The sequence below is a fragment of the Pygoscelis adeliae genome, unplaced genomic scaffold, assembly GCF_000699105.1.
Source record: "Pygoscelis adeliae isolate BGI_AS28 unplaced genomic scaffold, ASM69910v1 Scaffold57, whole genome shotgun sequence".
NCBI classification, from domain to species: Eukaryota; Metazoa; Chordata; class Aves; order Sphenisciformes; family Spheniscidae; genus Pygoscelis; species Pygoscelis adeliae.
This window is the reverse complement of record NW_008825615.1, coordinates 8814486-8835300: the sequence shown is the minus strand read 5'-3', so window position 1 is coordinate 8835300 and position 20815 is coordinate 8814486. Positions and strand designations below refer to the sequence as shown.

The following is a 20815-nucleotide window of genomic DNA, read 5'->3' as shown; positions in this document are numbered from 1 at the left end:
TTGGGGAACAAAGAGGAAGTGAGGCACCTGTGATGTTTCATGAGGCTTCCAAATCTTTGTGATGTCCCCTAATATTTAAGTACCACTGTCTTTCTGTAACAATGTAATCACAGTAAAATACATAGGATCATATTTCATAATTTAGTGATGATGTCTCAGAACACACCTGTCTCATTCTGGTATGCTGCAATAATGTTCTGCCAGGTCTTACTGACTTATCCATTGGTTTTAATAACTTTTGCCTATTTGACTTTAATTTGGCTTTACCATCTTCCTAGCTTTTTATACCTTCAGACTCCATGGAAACTTTGTGATTGTCTCTCTTTTATTAGTTAGTTTCCATCAGATTGAATTTTTTTCCCCAAAGAAGTAGCAGTCTGTTTGGTTAATCAAAATCATGGTTCTGTTTCTCACCTTTTTGAAGTTCACTGCCTCAAGGGAAGTACCTTTACAAGTAAGGAGAGCCATCAGGGTTTCGCAGAATCATCTTCTACATGTGGGAAAACTGTGTGTTTGCCATTCTGTGCACTCTTAGAGAGCAGATGCATCTTGCCAGAGAAGGCTTTTCTGTCAGAATGCAAATCATGACCTACCTCATTTAAATGCTTTGTCAGAACACTTCAAAATATGATTACATAGGAGCCAAATTATACCACCCTCAGGATGTGCATCCTCAAAGTAGCTATCTCATTTTATCACATAATCAATATCACCAAACTGGTGTCTTACTTTTTATGCAAGTACTTTACATTGTGGTAATTCCCAAGCTTTTAGTAATCGTTCATCAGCGTAGCCTGCTACTGGGACTTAGGAACCAGCCTTGTGACTCGTTACTCCCAGTTAGAGATGCAGGAATTGTACACATTGAAAAAGGTGAACTTCCTGAAGAGAGAGCCTCCTGGAGGAGAACAAGTTACAAGTCTCCTGTTTTGAAATTGTCTACGGTCTCTCCTGCCCGCCTCCAAAGGTGCTAACAAATTCTGCAGAATAATTGCATTAGTGAAAGAAAGCCTTCTCCAGTCTTCATGAGTCATTGCTGTGAGGCTCCATGTTCTTACTATATTCTGATGATGGGACAAGAGCATGCCTCCTACACAGTGATTTTCCTTCTTATTACTAATTGTCCACCCAAAAATACATTTAAACTACTGTGACAATTATAACATCTGTGAAGACCTAATATTCTTTGCATGAAGCTGGTTATTCTTAAACCAACACTAATCTATCCTACCAAGAGAATGATGCTTTTCTGAAAACAGAAATGCTTTTTTTCAGTTTTAGCTTTGTGACAGTATCATGTGTCCTTCCAGCCATAGTCAGAGTTCCCTTACTCGTAAGAGCTATTATTTTCTAAAAGTTGAGCTACACTACTTCCATGAATCCATTTACTATGTCCTAGTGACCCTTACAACTGTTACCGTGATGCAAAGGTATCAAATAACAAGGATTGTCTGTCATATTCAGTTCACAAGCAGCATCTTCTATACAGATACGAAATTATCAGATATGAGGAATGCCACCTGTGACAAAATCATTGCTCTTCCTGTCATCATCTTTCTCCCTGAATTGACCGGTGGTTTTTACAGGAGCAACTCTGAAGTAGTAAATAGTTGAGGTCCTCCTTAGAAAAGTATAGTGACTAGTTATTCAGCTTATATTGACCCAGAATACATAGCATTTCAGTATTTTCCTTGGATCTCTAGCTTAAATCAGTGGATAGAAGGTTTTTCAATTTTTCTAGGAATACTTTGGAGTCTTGCTGCTGCACTGCTATGAATTTGACAGCAGTTCTTGTTGCGAAAGTCTTAACCAGTTGAAAACAATGGTATTTTCATCTTGACCAATTTGTATCTTGGGTGAGAAATGATTTTGATCCCTGACTTCCTGTAATAGTTTTGTAGATGCTTTAGCATGAAATTGGGAGAAATTTTCAATAGATTCTTATTCTGAAAGTGTAGAAAGCTGTTTTCTTGTTACAATGCATAACACCAGAATATTTGTGTCGTCTGATGTATGTATAAAAACAGTGCACATAAAACAATTAACAAAGACCTTATACAAAATTAAAATGTGCGATAAAAATTCTGACTAATCTCTGACATAGCATCTCTGACTGATAAACAGCCTCCATTTTTTTGAGGAACAACCCTTTTCAAAACTGAAGAGAATTCAATTTCCTAAAGCAGTCTTTAGGGTGCATGTATGCCAGCTACATTTTCCCCACTAACACAAAAGCTGCAGAGGGTAAATTGTCTGTAACTATAAAAAGCCCCAGAGGAGGAGAGTTGTCTTTGTGCCCTGTCTCTGTTAAATGCAGGTCATTCAGACCAGGTGACTTAACTGAGTATATTGTAATCTTACTAATGTAGTCAAATGTTTCTTATAGCCATCATGAGTGGCTGTAGTTCATACAGCATGATGTGAAAATTTCAACTTTGTATCTTAGTATCTTTGGAGAGATACCATGCTAATTTGAAAATTTAATTGAGTTTTAATTCATAAGGTCTTAACTGAACTTTTTGTGACCTGCCCTGATTTACAACACTTTAAAATCTCATTGAGGGCCTGGTTTATGGCAGATTATGTCTAAAAATATTTTATTTTTCCCAAGCACATGTTTTTTAATCTCTCCATCCTAAGCCTGCATTTGCGTAGGAAGTTCCTTTTCCGTTGTTGAAATTCTTGATGAAAGGTGTGTGTGTAAGTATAAACTTGCAATGCTAATAAAACCAGGAAGTTAGTATTTTGGAGAATTCTGGCATTCCTCAATTTAACTTTCTGTACTCTAAGTTAAAAATCTAGCTGTTTACTCACACTAGGAGCTGCTTCTACATCAAAACTTGTGCTTTGAGTTAGTGGAAAGAGTTTTAAAATGCTGCAGAACAAAGATGCTGCTCATACCAGAAGGGAGTCATATTAAAATTGATATGGATGTCACCTCTGCCTTCTCTGACAGACCGATTCACTCCAAAAGAAGTTGCCAGTTTTCAAAACTCAGGGATTTAGAAACTGACTCTGCTTCTCCTCTGTGCCTGAAAAAAAGATATAATGAACTTACAGAAAATAATTTACTGTATAATCAAATAAAAATCTAAACACTTTTACATGACCACTGCTCTTTGAATACAGGTATGTAAACATAACAATACTGAAATTAAAATGACCTTCTGATGCATGTTTTTCCATATAGGGTCCTTCTGGACTAAAAGGAATTCTGGATTCATTGAACAAGCATTATAATGAGGTATGGAGATTTGATACAGTGTCTGTGTGTGTGTTCATGACTACGAAGTATCTAAGGTAGAAATGACCACAGTTTTGATCCCTGTGAACCACATTCCAAATTAATCCAAAAGGTAGATCCTTCCCTGTCCCCTTTCTGCATCCCTGTATAGTCTCAGTCCACACTTCAGTCATACCCACTGTGTCATCTATCCTGTTGCCATGTGTCTTACCTCCCATCCATCTTCTACTCACATATTTTTGCCTGGTATATCTCAAAAAGGAGGTGGGTGGACCACCTAGCTGTTAGCATAAAGCACCAGCTCCCCATTTCTAAACCTAATTGCTCTAAACCGTACATGACATTTTTTCTTTCTTGACCTACCTGTCATGATCCTAAGAGTAGAATAGAAAGACAAGGAAACATGCTTTTAAAAGATCTGCTAGCAATCCATGAGAATTATCCTTATGTTTGTATTACAGACTAATGAAAATACTGTCTTAATTATAGAATCTCCTGCAGCTACAAGCACTTTATAGAAAAAAGTTAAAATTGCGTAGGACAGTGTTCTATGTGACAGAGCTTTTAAATTCTTACCACAGATTTTTCGAATCATTTAAGTGGTGGTAGTGTCTGCCATTGTAAAGCATCGTAATTCAAAGATCACGCCAGTTTTCTTAACTGGTGCCAAAGTGAGTACATAACTTATCTGATTAGAAAATCGTGTTTCATTCAAAGACTGATGAAGCAGTATTACAGGAATATTTGCTTAATACAAAGGTTACTGTGTGTATCACACCTTAAGTCATGCGGGTCAAACCTGAAAGACATCCATTTCTTTTAATATTAAAATGCATAACTATAAAGAGCAGGTGAATTCAGGATATTTTTCTTATGTAACATACCCATATGAGTACTAAAATCTTTTTTTGAATAGCGATTCTGGAGCGAAATTCATGTCAAACATATCTTTCCAATTGCTTTTATCACTGAAGTGATTTCTCTATTTCTGATATTTAATCCATTCCAAATCAGTATATCACCTTCAAACGTGGATTAGGAATTAGGCATAGTTTTATATGCTGTCCTGGACAGGGACATTTTCATACCTGGAGACCTTGTTTCTGGTTTTGGTCTGCCATTTCATATGTGTTGAAGTTTTCTATATTTTGGGTTTTTACCTTTCGTTTTCTTACCAGTTTTCTTTTCCTGCCAAAGACAGCTTTCACTGATACCAGCCCTGTTTCTTCTATCAATACCATATTTATTGTAATTCATTCCCCGCCTCTGGACTATTAATCTCTCTTACTCTGATAGTGCCTTTAAGGTTAATTCTGCAGGAGGAAATACAAACAGTGGTGATCTTCAGGAACTGGCAAGCATCTGTCTCCAAAAATCACATTTCTTATCATTGTAAGGCTCTAAGAATTCCTAAGGTGACTTACATTTCCTAATTAACAATATTCTGGAAAAATGTAGACCAGCTGCTCTGTGTCTATAAGTTAATTATCTTTTAAATCCCATACAGTTTACCAACTTTCTTCTTCCTTCAGCTGTCTAGTTTGAAGATTTTAATGACTCTGTCACAAGCAATTAACTGTTCAACAAGGAAAAGCTGTTTGGTTTGAGATGAGAGAGGAGATGGCTTTCTGATTCAAGTAGCAGGTTTTAAATACGCAAACTTTCTGTAACTACATGTTCAGATCTTCCTAGAGTCAACTTAAGTCTCCAACTGCTACAGCAAACATATTAGTTTCTATACATTTTATGATGGGAACAGGATATTCCCATCAACGACAAGGCAAAGACATCAAAGAGGTCATCAAAGACAAGGACAGGTTGTCTGCTTTGCCATTGATTATTCATTTAGGCAGATGTACGCACCAGTAACTTTCGTTTTTTCCCCACACTCTTACGTAGTATGAGGAGTGCTGATTTTGTTCACTGCACCTTGGAGGAACCAAGCAATCTTTCACATTCCAGTATATAATTTGCAATGTGCCTCAATTATTTGCATTTGTAAGATGATATTTCAGTGATATTCTGAGGTTTTTGAGATTCCTTACACCACAGGAAACGGTCTTGTAATTTTCCAACATTTTATGCATGTTCTCAAGGATCTCACAAGGTCTTCTTTCAGGTTCGTTTTTTAAAGTGTTTAAATTGTGACCACATTTTTGTTGCTATAGAGGTTTTAGTACCTTTTTTTTCCTGAAGATATTAGTATGGCTTCTTTGCATTGTTTCTAGTAATCATGAGAAACTGCTACCAAGAAGTGTGGGGGATCAGTGAGAGAGATCTTAAGACCCATCATAGTTAATAATGCCTTTTTTATCTATAATTTCTCTGTTTCTTAGCAGATTATTTGCAATTCTGATTTCTGTGTGGTATCAATGAGTAGTTGTGATTGTACAATGTTTTTATATGATTTGTTGCAACCAAGCTTTTTCTGGCTCAGTATCAATCACCTTGTTGTGTAAGGAGGCTGGAGTGCAAGTTTTTAAAAGCATAATTTACTTGATCCATGTATACAGTGAAAGAGAGCACTATAAATACAATTGCTGACTGCAACAGCAAACTGTGCTGAATGGCCAACCAAGAACAGCAGTCTTTCTTTAACGAAGGTGAGGGGAACCTGCTGAGGATAAGTAGTAGCATTGATCCTTAATGGGGCGGGAGACAGTGCTGGAGCATTTTTCCTCATCGTTCTTCCTTTGTGCCTGTTCTTGCAAAGCGTGTGACTATTTTTATATTCCTTCTTGTTATGTCTTTCGCACTTTCAGCGTAAATGAGATGCTTTGCATTTGTTCAATACATGCATTTTGTTCTCTTCGTTATGCCAAGAAACTGGTTCTGCCCTGCTCTGTAGGTTACATTCCTTCAGTGACTGGTAAATGATGCCTCGTGATTTGTGTTTATACACTCTCGGGCCTCTGTTATCATCCTTTGCCTGGGCTTTCAAGGCCTCTGCTTGTCATCTTTTTTGCTTACCAGTTTTCCATGCATAGATAGAAGGTCACTTCGGTCAAACCTGCTTCTAAACATCTTTGGAAAGGGCATACAGATCAGTTTAATCTAAAATGTTCTCCGACATGTAAAAATAAAAATGAAACCACAACACAAAGCAATAGAAACTACATCACAATCTGCTCAGGAAATGTTTCAAAATCATTATAATTCATAATAATTATAGATTATTCTTGAATAATTCATTATTACTTTTCTAAGCTTTTTTTTCTTTGGCATATTTTACTTGCATTTTGTTGTAAAGAGCAAATGACCTATAAATATGCAGAGACCATAAAAGTAGTTATTTGCTCTAACACCCTTTTTTTTCCTGCATGTATGCAAAAGAAATGCACAACTCAGAAGAAGCCGTAACTTACAGTATATTCATAATAACAGACACCTAGATTGTTCTCAGTCAAGCAGTAGTCAACTACTTCTCAGCAATACTCAGGTTCCCTTCTTTGGGTATCTGCCTCTTGCTCTGGAGCTGATTTTGATAATTAGGGTAGTAGCAATGTTACAAACCCTAAACACTGAAGAAGACCCTTCAGGACATTAACATTTGTAAAATAATTATGAATTTTATTCAGGTTACATTCAGTTATCAACTTCTGAAAATATTAACAGAGTGTAAATGGCACTTTTATTCATCGTGATGTTCTCCCATTTTAGAGAGATGGAAACTGGAACATGGCAAGGGCAGTTGGCTTGCTCAGGGTTCCCATTCAGCCCAGTGGCAGATGTTCTAGGTCTTGGACTCCTTGGGTCAGACTCGAGCTCATTTTTCAGGGTCATTGGTTTTGTTGCTTTTTCCATTGTCATTAGAAGAAAACATGTTCCCCTTAGGTAGTCTGAGCCTGGCTTTGTGAAGAGGAAACCGTTTGCTTTGTATTTTATTGTGTCTTTACCTTGTACGGAAGAGTAAATAGATGCAGTGCAATAATACCTGAGCAAGTATACAACCTGCACCCCTGGTCCTTAAATCCATCTGTTTTCTTTGAGGAGCAGTGTGAGGAGCCTGTTGATCGTATTCATTCCCTCTCCTTCTGTCTCACTGCTGTAGTAGACTTAAATTAGTTCTATTTTACATTTCATGCTGCTCAAAAGTACAAAGCTTGTGTTTTTGTCATAGAAGTGATTTTTATTGTTCTTTTCTAACATACTTGAGAAATGTACTGTAATAACGAGCATAAAAATATGCTCTTTGCATTGAGTTAAGAAAAAAACCAACACAGATTTGCATAGCAATATTCAACATCAACATTTCCTTTTTATGCTTTTGTTCATCTTCTGCTAGTCTGACTGGAGTATGAATGCATGACAAAGGATGTGTTGCTGCAATACATTACTTAGATGTACTGCGTAGGCATTTAGTATCCCTTTCTAGTAGTAAATTAGGACTTCTGAATTTACATACTGGTAAATTACATGAAATTGTTATGGTAAATAAATTGTTACTGTAAATAAACGGTGACATGTTCTGTTCTCTGATCTTTATGGTGATATTTCTTCCCAGAGTGATGCAAGACTACTAGGATTACTTGGGACCCCTGGACCTAAAGGCCAGAAGGGAGACATTGTAAGCATTTTGGATGAATTTGGAGAAATTTCAAAGTGCCTGTCTAACCTGTCTCTGCCACCCTTAACACAGTATATTTTATTTGATTTATCACAATGGTCTTTGAAGGAATAGATTTTAGATGTGACTGGCTCTTTTATCTGTGTAGTCCAATATTGCAACTCATCATGCTTTCCTGCAGGTGAAGCACGTGAGCCTTTCTCCTCTCATATATGATAACCAGAAAGGGAAAATGCAGGAAGAATTGTGTGTGGTTTCTATAACACTGTCTGAGGAGAAGTCAAATGAGCTGGCCTGCCGGTTAGGGGGTAAAGACTCTAAAAAAGTTGAAATTCAGAAAATATTTTTAATAGTAAATCATGAATATTTAAAGCAGTTTCTCTGTAGCGATGGGACTTGCTATACCAGAAATACTTATAGTCAGCCTCTAAAAATTACGTGGAGGTCAAATTCTGAATCCACACCATATGACAGTATGTTGTTTATAGGCATCTGTCCTGTTTAAACAATGGAATGAATTTTTAACAATTGGATGCCTTTTAAACTTGGAAGAGACAAGTGCTCTGGATATGTCACAGGATTGACACCGTTTTTTATTGAGAAGCCTGCAGATCTGCTATACAAAACAGGCATTTAAATTAATTTGCAGATGTTTAAATCTCAGATTTCCATTGCAATAGAAGTTAAGATTTTGTGCCCTACCCAGAACAAAGTACAGTTGAAGGAGAGGAAGAGTTTATTTGCATTTGTTAGAATATAAAAGGTTTTAAATATAATTTATTTTGTTAAAAGGGTCAAAAAGGAGAATTGGGAATGACCGGCACAAAAGGAGAAAAGGTAAATTAATTCCTTACTTCTGTGCTTATGTGTGCTACTAGAAGGTGGGTGAATGTACTGATTATGAATCAAATTTTGGAAAAATATACTCAGGATCAAGGAAATATATTTGGGCATCAGAAAAGCTGTCAGTCTCTGAATGTCCTTAGTAATTTACTTAAGCCCCTCCTTGAGAGAGCATTTACGTATGAAAGTACATTTCCCTGTTCCAACAGCTCACAAAGTCCTTAACTTTAAACACATTCAGACTTTTACTGAATACCAGTTTAAAATTATGTTTATATAAGTTTATGACCAGTGATTGCCTCACGAATTAGACACCATTCATACTTTTTCAAGTTACAAATGTGATCTTCAATACCTATATGAAAAAACAGGAGTCTTTAAATTATTAAAATTTATAAATAAACTTCCTAATTTAATATCTTCTAGTTTAAGCTTAAATTTTCCAGAAAGATTGGGGGGGAACGAATAGGTATGTATTGTGTTTTTCTAGGAACATGTGACGTACCCAGTTCTTCATCCACTGAAGAAGAGGCATTTTGCCCTTCAGCTGTTAGGCTTCCAGTTGGGTTCTTTGGTCATATCCTTGTGTATAAACAATTTTCATGCAGGCAGAAACTTTTTTTACTCTGTCGATATGACAGATTCATAATTTTGTGTTTTATAAAGCACTTGTGTTTCAGAATTTGTCAGATTTGTACGCGTTGTCACTCTTTTTAGTTCCTGTTGCTGACCCTCCCTTGTGCTCCTGCTTGAAAGGATTACGCATGTCATGGTCTTGTCATTAAATCAACATCATCCCTCAAGTAAACTTTTGTAGTCCGTATACTTATATAGGTTTAAAAAAACAACAACACTTTTCAAGGACTCTTCACCAAAACCAGACATATGTACTATTTACCATTTGAAATAAATCTGTGTTAACATCTTCCCTATATTTCCATAGGGAGAGCCTTCTGAAAAAGGGGACAAGGGAGATCCAGTAAGTATAGCTATGTTTTGAACTGATGATGTGAATAATTTACATTTAATATGATTTTCATACTGTATATATGATTTTCATACTGTATTCATGTTGTAATTCTTTTCTTTGTACACTTTCATTAGATTCAGAGGTTATGGGGGATAGCATATATATTGTCTCCTTCTTACACATGCATCAAGTTCACACAATTTATTTATTTTATAAATAAAAACCAGAGATGCCCTGTTCTTCAGCATTTCTGCAGTTGATACAATCCATGAACTGAGTTTAAAGTACATGGGTTTTTTGTTCCCTGAAGGTTCGTTCTTTCTTTCAGTTATTTCACAAAATTATATGTGGGCTGAACTGTATTATTTTTAATTGTTTTACCAGTTTCCAGTGTGGCATTTAGCACCAGGCAGTTTTCTTATAGCCATTTTATGTGTGCATCATTTTTTTGTTATTTTGGGGGATATTTTCAGAACACTCATTCTGTAAGAGTCTGTTTACATGTGTTGCTTATTTTTAATTAACTATTGTCCTCTCTTATGACATTTGACAAAAGCTAGTTATGTTGTTTAATACACAACTGAAGGTTGCTCAGATACTTGTGATTAACATATTATAATAACCAAAATGAGGCATACTGTAACAATGTGTGGTTTTGGAGATGAATACTGTGTCACCAGTAGAGATTTAGTGGTGAAGAATAGATTTAGTGGTGAAGAATAGGCTTTAGACTGGAGAAGCTCTTAAGCAAATGTGGTGTTTTCAAACAATTTTTCTTTAAAACACTAGGAAAACCTGCAAACAATTCATTTGAAAGAGGAATGCCTTTCAGAATTTGCACAAGGCATGAGAAATTCTTTCATGCTTTCTCAATATTTGTTAATTTTGCAAACTATATTATAATATTTGAAGATAGCAAATTAAACTCTTAGTTGATCTTAGTTCAAGTTTTAACTTCTTACAGTTGTACCTGCTATTTTCAGGGAGAAACTGGAATGGAGGGATCAAAAGGAAATAAGGTATTTTTTGGCTTGTACACACTATATACATCACTGGTGTACATAGCTGATGCTGGGAGACATAAAAGTAAGTCTGGATTTTTTTTTATTTTCTCAAACAATATCATTAGGGTGAAACAGGAGACCCTGGACCACCTGGTCTTATTGGAAATCCAGGATCAAAGGTAGGTGAAAGGTATTTTTGTGGTATTAACAGCCATTACATTCTATGCTGTTATATAAGAGGACTCTGAATGCTATCAACTCTCTAGCTAGTATTAAAGGGCAGAGAATGCAAATAGTTTATATCAAAAGTTTGTGCATGGATCATGGCTATTTCACTTTTAGTTCATAAAATTCTTGTTGATCTCAGCATCACTCAGCAAGGAATATTTATGCAAAGCTCAAATGTTATTTGGTCACTCAAGAATATGAGCACCCATTTTGCAATTACAAATCCACCGGTAGATGGGTGTATTCTCTTTATCCATCAGTGAGTCAAGGAGTAACCACTGCCAGTACATTAGCAGTTCCTATGTTTAATCCTATGAGACTGCAAGTAATGTCAAAGTAGTCATTGCCTTGCTTTCAAGAAAGTAACTGAAGCACAAATGTTCTTGAGAATCTCTCATGATGCCTTGAATTGTATCAAATAAAGGTAGAATTGGAAACTGTGAAAATGTAACCTCCACCCAACACTATTCTTGTTGGGTATGATAGTACCCAATTTCCTTAGATCATCAAAAGAAGTCCCAGGGGGAATAGATGCAGCTATAAGGTCCATGAAACTGTGGTCTTAAAAATGATTCTCCACTCTAACTCCTTAGACTGCTCTTTGGAGGCTAATGTCCTTCCTTGGTAGGAGCTACTGAAATGATTGTTGTTACTGCAGTGGAAAACTAGGTCACCTTCACACTGTATACCTTCCAAAGAGGCTCATAGAGATCCAAAGGATCATTAGGGTTTGCACCAAGTCATCCTTTTATCTCTACATCTCAATCTCCTTTTCTTTTGGTGCTCTGGAGTCCTTCTGATGAGATCTATTCCAAAAAGAGAAGGAACACCTACCATGTAGTTAAAAAATCACTTCTAGATCTGTGCCTTGAGGGAGAAAATCTTGATTTACTCCTTTTGTTTTGTCTTTCCTTTTAGGTAGTGCCTTTGTATTTACTTGTATTTGCTTTGTATACATACTTTGGATTTTGTACATATCAGTCCCAAAGATTTATTGGACTAAACGTTAGGTTAAAGGAGAATGAGCAAACTCTGTACGTCTTACTCCAGGTAGAAGATAATTCTTAATGCCAGATGTTTTAATCTATTTATATATGAGAACACTTTACACCGAATTACAACAGGTGTATTGACTTTTACCTGAAGCGCGTATTATATCATTTCACAGGGACTGCAAGGACCCCCAGGACCTGTCGGACCCAGGGGACTGCCAGGAGAAGTTGTATGTATCGTGCAGTGTCACCAAGCTGTAGAACTGTGGTGTGTGAACAGCTAGCCAGTGAAGCAGTACCACAGAAGTTATCATAGGTGCTCCTTTTGTGGGTGGTACTATAGCAATCAGGTGTTGAAGCACAGTAGTATGGGATGCCTCAGGATGGAGTTCTGCTATTTGCTTATGTTCTCTTTGTCCTTGTGTTACCATCTGAACAAGTAAGAATGATAATACTAATTTGTCTGATTCACAGATAATTAGCTCTATAAAAATCACTCATCTCACAGGAGTAGGTGAAAATTAAACAAATCTCTAGCAAAGTTTTAATAATGTTACATCGTGAGCTGGAAAGGACTGTGTGTAGAGCAAAATGAGAAGAAACAGGGAAAGTAAGAGTACCCCCAAGGATTTAAATACATGGCCTTCCTTATTTGTCTATGGTTTTGTATTATTCTGAATTGTTTTACTTCCTGTAAAAGGGGTAAAGATTAATAAGGTGAACAGAATAAACAATTATGTTTATTATCTTAGAATTTAGGTCAGGTTTATGAGTAAAGCTCATATTCAGAGCAAGACGTAATTCCGTTAAAACTAGGGACAATATTAAAATCTTTAGCCAGAGTAGAAGTATTGGTTGGAAAAAATATAATAGAAAACTTTTTTAATTACTGTTCAATAGACTAAATTACTAAAATACTTCTGCAGGAATGAGAGATTATTCTTACGATTGTCGGTTGATACTCCAATTTAATTGTGCAGAGGCTAACTGACAGTCATAAAGTACCTAAAGGCATTATATGGTTGCCATAGGTGAAAAATAGCTTAATTTCTGAGCACTGACAGGTGGCAGATAGTGTGTGTTTGTATGTCCGTGCCAGAACATCAAAACCTGAACTGTTGAACTCTCAAGCAGAAGCCCACTACTTGTTAGATGCAACAGTAGGGGCTGCTTTTAAATTTTCGTAGCACCTGGACTGAACAAAAGTGGCACATCCCGGGCTCTCCAGTTAATAAAGAGACAGGAGACAGACTCACCAATTTGGAGGCTGATCACCTGTTGTGCTTCTGCACATAGACTATTTAGATGGCAAGAACCAAGGGGTGAGGGTACCTGGATGAAGAAGCGGTGCCAAAATAGGAGGGTTCCTGAAAGGAAAGAGCAGTCTCTCAAGAAAGAAGGGGAAGATCTTGGCTGGAGGAAAGATCCTGGAAGTGGGGGAAGGTCGTGGAGATCGGGGAGATGCATGGAAACAATTGCCAGGGACCTTAGCCACTAACAATTGCCAGGGACCTTACCTGAGACTGGTAACTTTGAGCAGCTGCACAACACAAACCAAGACAACTTGCTGCCCAACCATCCTGGACGAGCAACAATCTCCCTGCTGGAAAGGGAAGTCAGGATCCAATGAACATAATGCTAACAGGGGAACAAGTGAGAGTGAGAGTGTGAGATAATCAAGAAGGGTAAAAGCTCTCATCTCAGTGGTTCTTAAATAAACCCCAATATCCAGATCCACTACAGGCTGTCAGATGGTGTCAGAAGCAGGATACAGATAGTTTATTGAACCTTGACATTGACATCATGGCCTGTTGAGGGCGGCCCTCCAGGAGGAGCTGGGGGAGACAGAACACCTCATCAGAGATGCAGTGTGCCCGTAACCTTTATGCCTGTGTGTGCAAAACTGATGGGTTGGAATTGTCGAGGCAGTGGAGGGTCTCAGCAGAGTTTTAATGTGCCTCTAGTTATTACGCTTTTGGGTGCCCCACATGCAGGTCTGCCAACTGGTTGGGGTTTGTTAAGATGATGGGGGCCTCCTTCATAGGGGTTTTAGTGTACCTGTAACCGTTATGCCGCTGGGCAACAGACTGATGGGTCTGCTGGCCAGTCGGGATCCCTCAAACTGGTAGGGGCCTCCCCTGAGATCCAGCATACCTGTAACCCTTGTGCCTCTGGGCAGGAAGAGCATGGGTGAAACTTCAACCCAGTCTGAATACTCTAGGAAACACCTTAAACTATTAGGCACCATTATACTAAGCTTAAAAGTTCCCTGGGCATTTGATTTGACACCCCAATATGGCAGACAGCCTATTCTGAGGAGGTGGCTGCCTGTCTCCCTTCCAAATTATGGCGCAATCTCTTTTTAGGTGTGCAGGCAGGTTTGTTCTGCCTAATCCCCCATGTAAACTGAAATTAGGTTTCAGTCCACAACAGTGGTGGTGTCACATAACCTAACAAGTGGCACCTACCCCCTCTCCCTGGTTCTCCTCCCTCCCTTCCTCCGTAAACCATAAAATGGGTTTTAAGTACCGTTTTGGAGGATTGAGTGGTTAGATCCAAGAAGTGGACCAAGAAAAGCAGACAGTGGAGAGCTAGGCTTTAGCCTAGCAGTTAAGTCATTCACCTGAAAAGAACTGGGATTTTGATCTTTGCTCTATGGGTTGGTTTTGGTTTTTATCTTATTTCTACAAACAGAAGCATCTAGGAGCTGGTGTTGCTGCATTTTGTCTTAGGCCTTTTCACACACGCTCTGAGACTACTTTGTGGAAGAGAAATCTTAATTTGAGCAGATTTTTAAGTCATATACTTTATTAATATTAAAATACAGTTCTGAGTGGTACACAGCTGGCAGACTTTTCATTGTTGACCTGTTAAAAGTCTTAGGGATATAAGCAAAGTGACAGCTGGAGTACAGCATCTTCAGCTCCTGGCAGAGAAAAAAACTAGTATTCAGATCTGCATGTAATCATTTTGTACTGTGTTACTTATTGACCATTTCTTTATACCTTATTTTCCTACTCAGTTGAGGCACACATTTTTTAAATTGTGTCTAACTTTACCTGTCTTCTATAACAATAATTTGTAAGCGTTTTCTGCTGTGGTTCTATTTTTACATATAGATCCCCAATCTTACTGTGAAAGATAACAAAATACTGTGTTGCTGTTTGGCTTGTGTTGCCATCATCCCACTTGAGTTCATAATTGCTGCTTTTGAAACTGCTGTTCTGCTGGATCTTTGATCAAGTGACATTATGAGGAGATAAATACTATATATATGTAGATCCTAGATATAGATGATCTTGAAGACTCATATTTGTACACACAATTCTAGTATATAAAAACATATATTTAAACATATTGTAGAAACATGTATATAGTTCCAGGCTCGTTGTTTTGTTTTATCTTCTAAAGATGAAACGTTATGGATTAACTAATATAATAATTCATCTTATGCAGCATGATAAGAATTATGAAAGGTTGAAAATTGTTTTACTTTCACTTACGTCATCAAAGAGTTGTCCAGCAGATAAGACTTGCTTCTTTCCTTTCCTAAGATATCCCTTAAGCTTGGTCCAACCAAAAAAAAACCCTGAGAAATCCTTAGAAAAGAAGATAGACTGTGTACATTTTATGTCGGTATCAAAAGGGAATATGGTAGGACATGATGTCTGATCCATAATCAGTAAATTTAAACTTCCATATATTCTTATAATGATTTTGTATTGGTATAAGCAGAATGTTCTTCATTACGGTACTTTTTTTTTTCCTTATGCTTTTAATTTTCATGGCTGGGTGAAACAAGTAGCTGTCTGTCTGTATTAAGGACAGAGTACAGCAGAGAAAGCAAACACACAGCTGTTGAACCCTCACTACTGGCATGAAAATGTTGTCATCCTTCATATGTCCGTGTTCACAAAACTATGTTTTACACTGTGAAGAAAAATAAAAACAATATGTGTTTCTTTGTCCTTTCCTCAGGAAGTTAATTTTCCATTCGGGATTAAGTATCATACTTAGATTTTACTGTTTAGTTTTGACAATTTTATCATTTACTATGAAAGTTACTGGCATTCTTAATGAAATGCTTGATACAATAGTTGGTTGAATAGCATTGAAGGGTTATGCAAAAAGTTTTCTGTATTTGTTACAGTTTAGTAAGAGAACACAATTTAACCTTCCCTATTATTTAAATAGTTTCTATTTAGATTTTAATCTATTTCATTTCTCTGCATTTATAACAAATCCATCATGAAAAGGGCAAGGGAACATATTGAAGTTAAAATCAAAATGTGAAAGATGAGAAGATTTAGACAAAAGAAAGGATGGAATATATTTATTTTGCTGAAAATATCTGTCCATTAAATATCTAAAACATTTTAAAGGAATTTGGTAGATTAAATAACGTGCAGGAGTAGGAAATCATTGAGGCTTTTAAGATACAAATTTGAATAATTAACTAGTGTAGGATATCATGCAGCCCTTCATAGGCAAAAAGGATGCGACAGTTATTTTAAACTCAAGTTTGTACCTGTTACTGCCTTCCTTGAAAAAATGATTGATTTTCAAGTCTTGGAATTATTTTGAGATTGAAGAAATAAACCTGTCAGTCTCTGCCATTCTGCCCTGATAGGGTCCAGAAAATAATCTTGGTTATTACATTTCAACTTAAAGAAAAATGATTCATATATTTGATTAAAGAAACATTCATTAACTTGTAGTCTTTAACATTTTGGGTCAATACTAATGCACAGTAAATAATCCAGTGTCAACTCATTTTCATCTGTAATTTTAAATAATCTTTAAGGGAATAGCTATAAAAATGTACAATTATATTTTTATTAATTCCAGGGCTTACCAGGAGAGCATGGGGTACCAGGAAACCCAGGAGTTAAAGGTGACAAGGTATGTTTTAAGTGTTTTTAATTAAGCTTGGTATGTTAGAGCATATTAGACTGTCACCTCTGAAGTAACCTTCCATCCTTCTGTAGTGCATCTGTGTGGCTGCTTTATGAATTGATTTTAAAATGTACAAGCAGCAACCCCCTGTCTGCTCCTTGGAGATGCTGCAGGCCAATTTGGCAACCCAATTGCTCTTTAGATTCATAATTTAAGTAATATTTCAAGGAGGTTGCATTGGGCTCTTACATTAAATCTGTGCAGTGCAGAAATGTCAGTTCAGGTCCTGACCACAGAACAGCCTTTTCAGTGTAGCGTCCTAACCAGACTAATGTGTAAAATCCCACTCCACAGTCAGACATACTCCTCCTGGCAGAGTACTGGGGCAGCTATACTCTCTCAGATGTGAGCCAAGGCTGGGATCTCTTTATGGCATTGTATTTTGCTGTGTAGAAATCCCTTAGTTAGAATTCAGCTACATCAGCAAGAGTTAAAAATGGTATGTGTGTATACGTTGAATGTAGAGAAGGGAAGAAAAGAGGATATACACATACTGTGAGCTATGTGATGTGTTATGGTATTTACACATTGTGGGGTACAAGGGAAACTAATAAAGTCCATTAATAGTTTGAAGAAGTGAGCCGATGAAAAGGCAGGAGAAGAAAATAACTGTGGAATAATGACAAAAATGTATTTGTCTTGCAAAATGAGAAGTAGTGGATTCAGAAAGAATCACAGAGAATGATACAGGAGCGTGTAAAAGACAAGAGGACAGCATAATAAAAGGCACAAATTCACCTGTGTAAGCAGGAGGAGTTCTAGAGATGTGCAGCAAGAGACGCTGCATGCGTTGAAGTAAGAAATAGAGGTGTAAACCGGAATACAGTGAAGACCAGGGTTTTAGCAGTAGGGATAGATAGCTGGAGAGAGACAGTTTGAAGCTGTTACTGTGAATTAATTGGCAGGGTTTAATGACAGCCTGCATGTTAGGGGCCTGGCAACAAAGAAATGTAGATCAGATGCATTGCAAGCATGGAAAACCGAGACAATGCTAATTACTATTAGTGGTTGTGTGGTCCATGCCTCCTCTTCTGTAACTTTTTGAAGGAAAATATGGGCATTTTTTTCTTCTCTATTTCTTCTCAAAGTACTGGCACTTTCTAGGATAACCTTGATAATATTTAGAGTTTTTTCATAAGAGAAAATTCTCACATTTCAATTAGTGATTCAGATTTATCTTGTAGGGGGACCCTGGTGGGATTATGGGACCACCTGGACATCCAGGTCCAAAAGGTGATGTGGGACCTCCTGGACTAAGTCTGCCTGGAACACCAGTAAGTCCATAGTCTGAAAAGTCTTTTATGACTTTATTTCTTGTAGGGACAACTGTTAAAGAATTCTTATTGTGCAATGAAAGAAATCAGAACAAGTGTCTTTTTGGATGTAATTTCAAAATTGAAATATATGTTATAGTGGTATTGTAAGTGCACTAAAATACAGTCTAGAAATAGTGCAAGGCTCACACATGCTCCTAGTGACAGTGGTATTAACAAGAAAGACATATGTAAATCTGTCATAGTTTATTTATAAAGCTGGCTAATTTTGGCAATGAAATTCAGCTAGTGTCTTTGATTTCAAAACATAATTTGTTTTTTTCCTGGTTTTCTTTTTTTAGGGTCCCACTGGTATCCCTGGAAACCCAGGTCCGCGGGGACCAAAGGTATAAAAAATATATTATTTCTGTTTCTAAAGAAAAGAGATAATATGCTAGTTTACGTTTTCAGACCTGTTGTAACTGAAAGCCTTGTACCCTTCTCAGGGAGAAAGAGGACTACCTGGTGTACAAGGAGCACCTGGGGAGATGGGGCCCCCTGGAATAGGCATTCAGGGATCACCAGTAAGTATACCAACGCTCAGAATTTGGGCTTTTCACTGTGCATTACTGAGAAACTGCAACAAGTAAACAAAGCGTAGTAAAAAGCCATGCCAAGAACTCCCTTCTGACTTGACTCCCAACTCAGCATCTTCTCCCTTTATCCAGACCCAGAAAGATCTAGTGCTAAGTGAGAAATGGAAGCCTTGGAGAACTGAAAGAGTCAATGGCTGCTTTACAGATGAGCTTCCTAGTGATGGTCTTCTGGGACATCTTCAGACTGTGTCTGTTTCTAAGCAACAATTGTTAGCAGTTGTCAGCAAAATACAGCCTGAGTACTGGTACAAGAGAAGAGGTATACTCGACATTGTAGATGATGGCATTTTGAAATCCATGCTGGTACTGGAAAAGGCAAAGACACGTAAAACAGATATGGAAGGCTTTGCATCAGCTCCTAGCTTTTGCATTTGTGATGACTGCTAATTACAAGCTTAGGTCTACTGCTTATAAATGAGAACCTTACAGTGCCAGGTACTATGCCAGGAAATAGTAAAGTCCTGATTTTGCACAGCTTGCTTCACGCATTTCTACGCAGTTTAAATTCAAACATAAAGCAAGTTGATGCAGTGTATCTAGAGCATTCATACTAAATAGCTTACAGCAATAACTGTTTCAGTTATTCAGCTTGTTTCCCGGGTTTCTTCTTTCTATTGCCTTTACATAAAGCCATCTGCAGTGTCTTCAGAGTATTCAGTAAAAAAGTTGATGGTATTGATGGTGTAGATGATAGGTGGTACATGTTATTACATGAGTTCTACTGTGGTGAATAGGGCAATCTCTCTTCAGTCCAGATCAACATAGTCAGCTGATACATTTCAGTTTATTGACAGGACTCAGGTACGGAGAGAAAATGTTTGAGAAAGGTGACTAGAGAGTCACCTGAGATCTTAATCTGAAATAATAAACCTTAAAAATAATTTCTTCAGTTAAAATATTTTCAAATCTGAATTTTAAAAATTACCCATTTATATTTAAATAATCTAATTTGTTTTTATTCAGTTGAATATCAGCTTTTCTTATGAATCTCCTAGCTAAATAGCAAGTTTCACCACAGATCATTATTCTTTGGTATTACTTGCCCTTAAAAATGGGCCTCAGCAAAATCTTGAATTCTATAATTTTGGCAAAATTAGATTTGGATTTAAAGCCAAACCTTAGAGCAAGTCTTTCTTGCAATGCAAACTGCACCAAGATCCCACGTTCAGTATTTTTTTATGAAGTTCATCTCCCTTATCCCAAAAAGTGTAACTACTGATTATTTGGAGTTTTCTTGCAGGGTCCTATAGGTCCAACTGGATCAGCAGGTGTGCAGGTAGGAATAAGTTTTCTCTTTAATATAAAAAACATTAGTTTAAGAAGTTTACAGTAAAATAAAAGTAGTCTTAAATCCTAAATGACCTTTCCTGCTCTTAGGGCCCTAGGGGACCCCCAGGATTACCAGGAACTCCAGGTACCCCTGGTATCAATGTAAGTGACAGTTCTCTATATATACAGCAAAAAGTAATGCGTCCCTCATCAGTGATTTAAGGCCATCAAATTTTACATTTGTTTCTAGGGCACTCCAGGAAGAGATGGAAAGCCAGGACTACCAGGCCCTCCAGGTGATCCTGTACGTATACATAGAAAGCTTGTGCATTTGCTTTGGTGCAAATATTTTAAAATTAAAGGAGGTGAGATAACCTAGCAAGTCTAGAAGTCCAACTGATTAAATTAATTTGATTTTTCAATGATTATATCCTTTGGGTTTTTTTACTTGATTATATTGCAGTATAAATTAAACTTATGTTAACATATACAGGATAAATACTTTGTTTTCAGGTGTTACAGTTTGTATACTAGAGTTTCTGCCAGGCTATAACTTGGCATAGTGTTCTTCAGCGTCAGAAGCAGTTCTGTATAATGCAAATTTTCAGGAGCATACTTTGATAATTCCTGTTAAAAGATTGAAGATCTGATGATAACCAGTTCAATCAGTTTTTACAGAGAGTCTTTAAATACAAGTTTAATGGTAGCACTTGGAAATCTGAGGCTTGGGGAAGAGTGGCTGTAAGGCTGCCCAACAGAAAAGGACCTGGGGGTGTTGGTCGACAGCCGGCTGAACATGAGCCAGCAGTGTGCCCAGGTGGCCAAGAAGGCCA

At 37.2% G+C, this 20815-nt stretch overlaps 1 protein-coding gene across 1 annotated transcript in view; it reads left to right on the top strand.

Moving 5' to 3' along the window:
- The window catches only part of COL19A1 (collagen, type XIX, alpha 1), a 211374-nt gene that overhangs the window by 151970 nt on the left and 38589 nt on the right, over nt 1–20815 (top strand). The window contains exons 16-29 of the mRNA XM_009333160.1: nt 3191–3244; nt 7749–7811; nt 8604–8648; nt 9598–9633; nt 10608–10643; nt 10754–10807; nt 12025–12078; nt 16697–16750; nt 17989–18078; nt 18420–18464; nt 18564–18641; nt 19954–19989; nt 20091–20144; nt 20233–20286. Coding sequence (XP_009331435.1) covers nt 3191–3244; nt 7749–7811; nt 8604–8648; nt 9598–9633; nt 10608–10643; nt 10754–10807; nt 12025–12078; nt 16697–16750; nt 17989–18078; nt 18420–18464; nt 18564–18641; nt 19954–19989; nt 20091–20144; nt 20233–20286 — 753 coding nt within the window. The remainder of the gene's footprint in view (nt 1–3190; nt 3245–7748; nt 7812–8603; nt 8649–9597; nt 9634–10607; nt 10644–10753; nt 10808–12024; nt 12079–16696; nt 16751–17988; nt 18079–18419; nt 18465–18563; nt 18642–19953; nt 19990–20090; nt 20145–20232; nt 20287–20815) is intronic.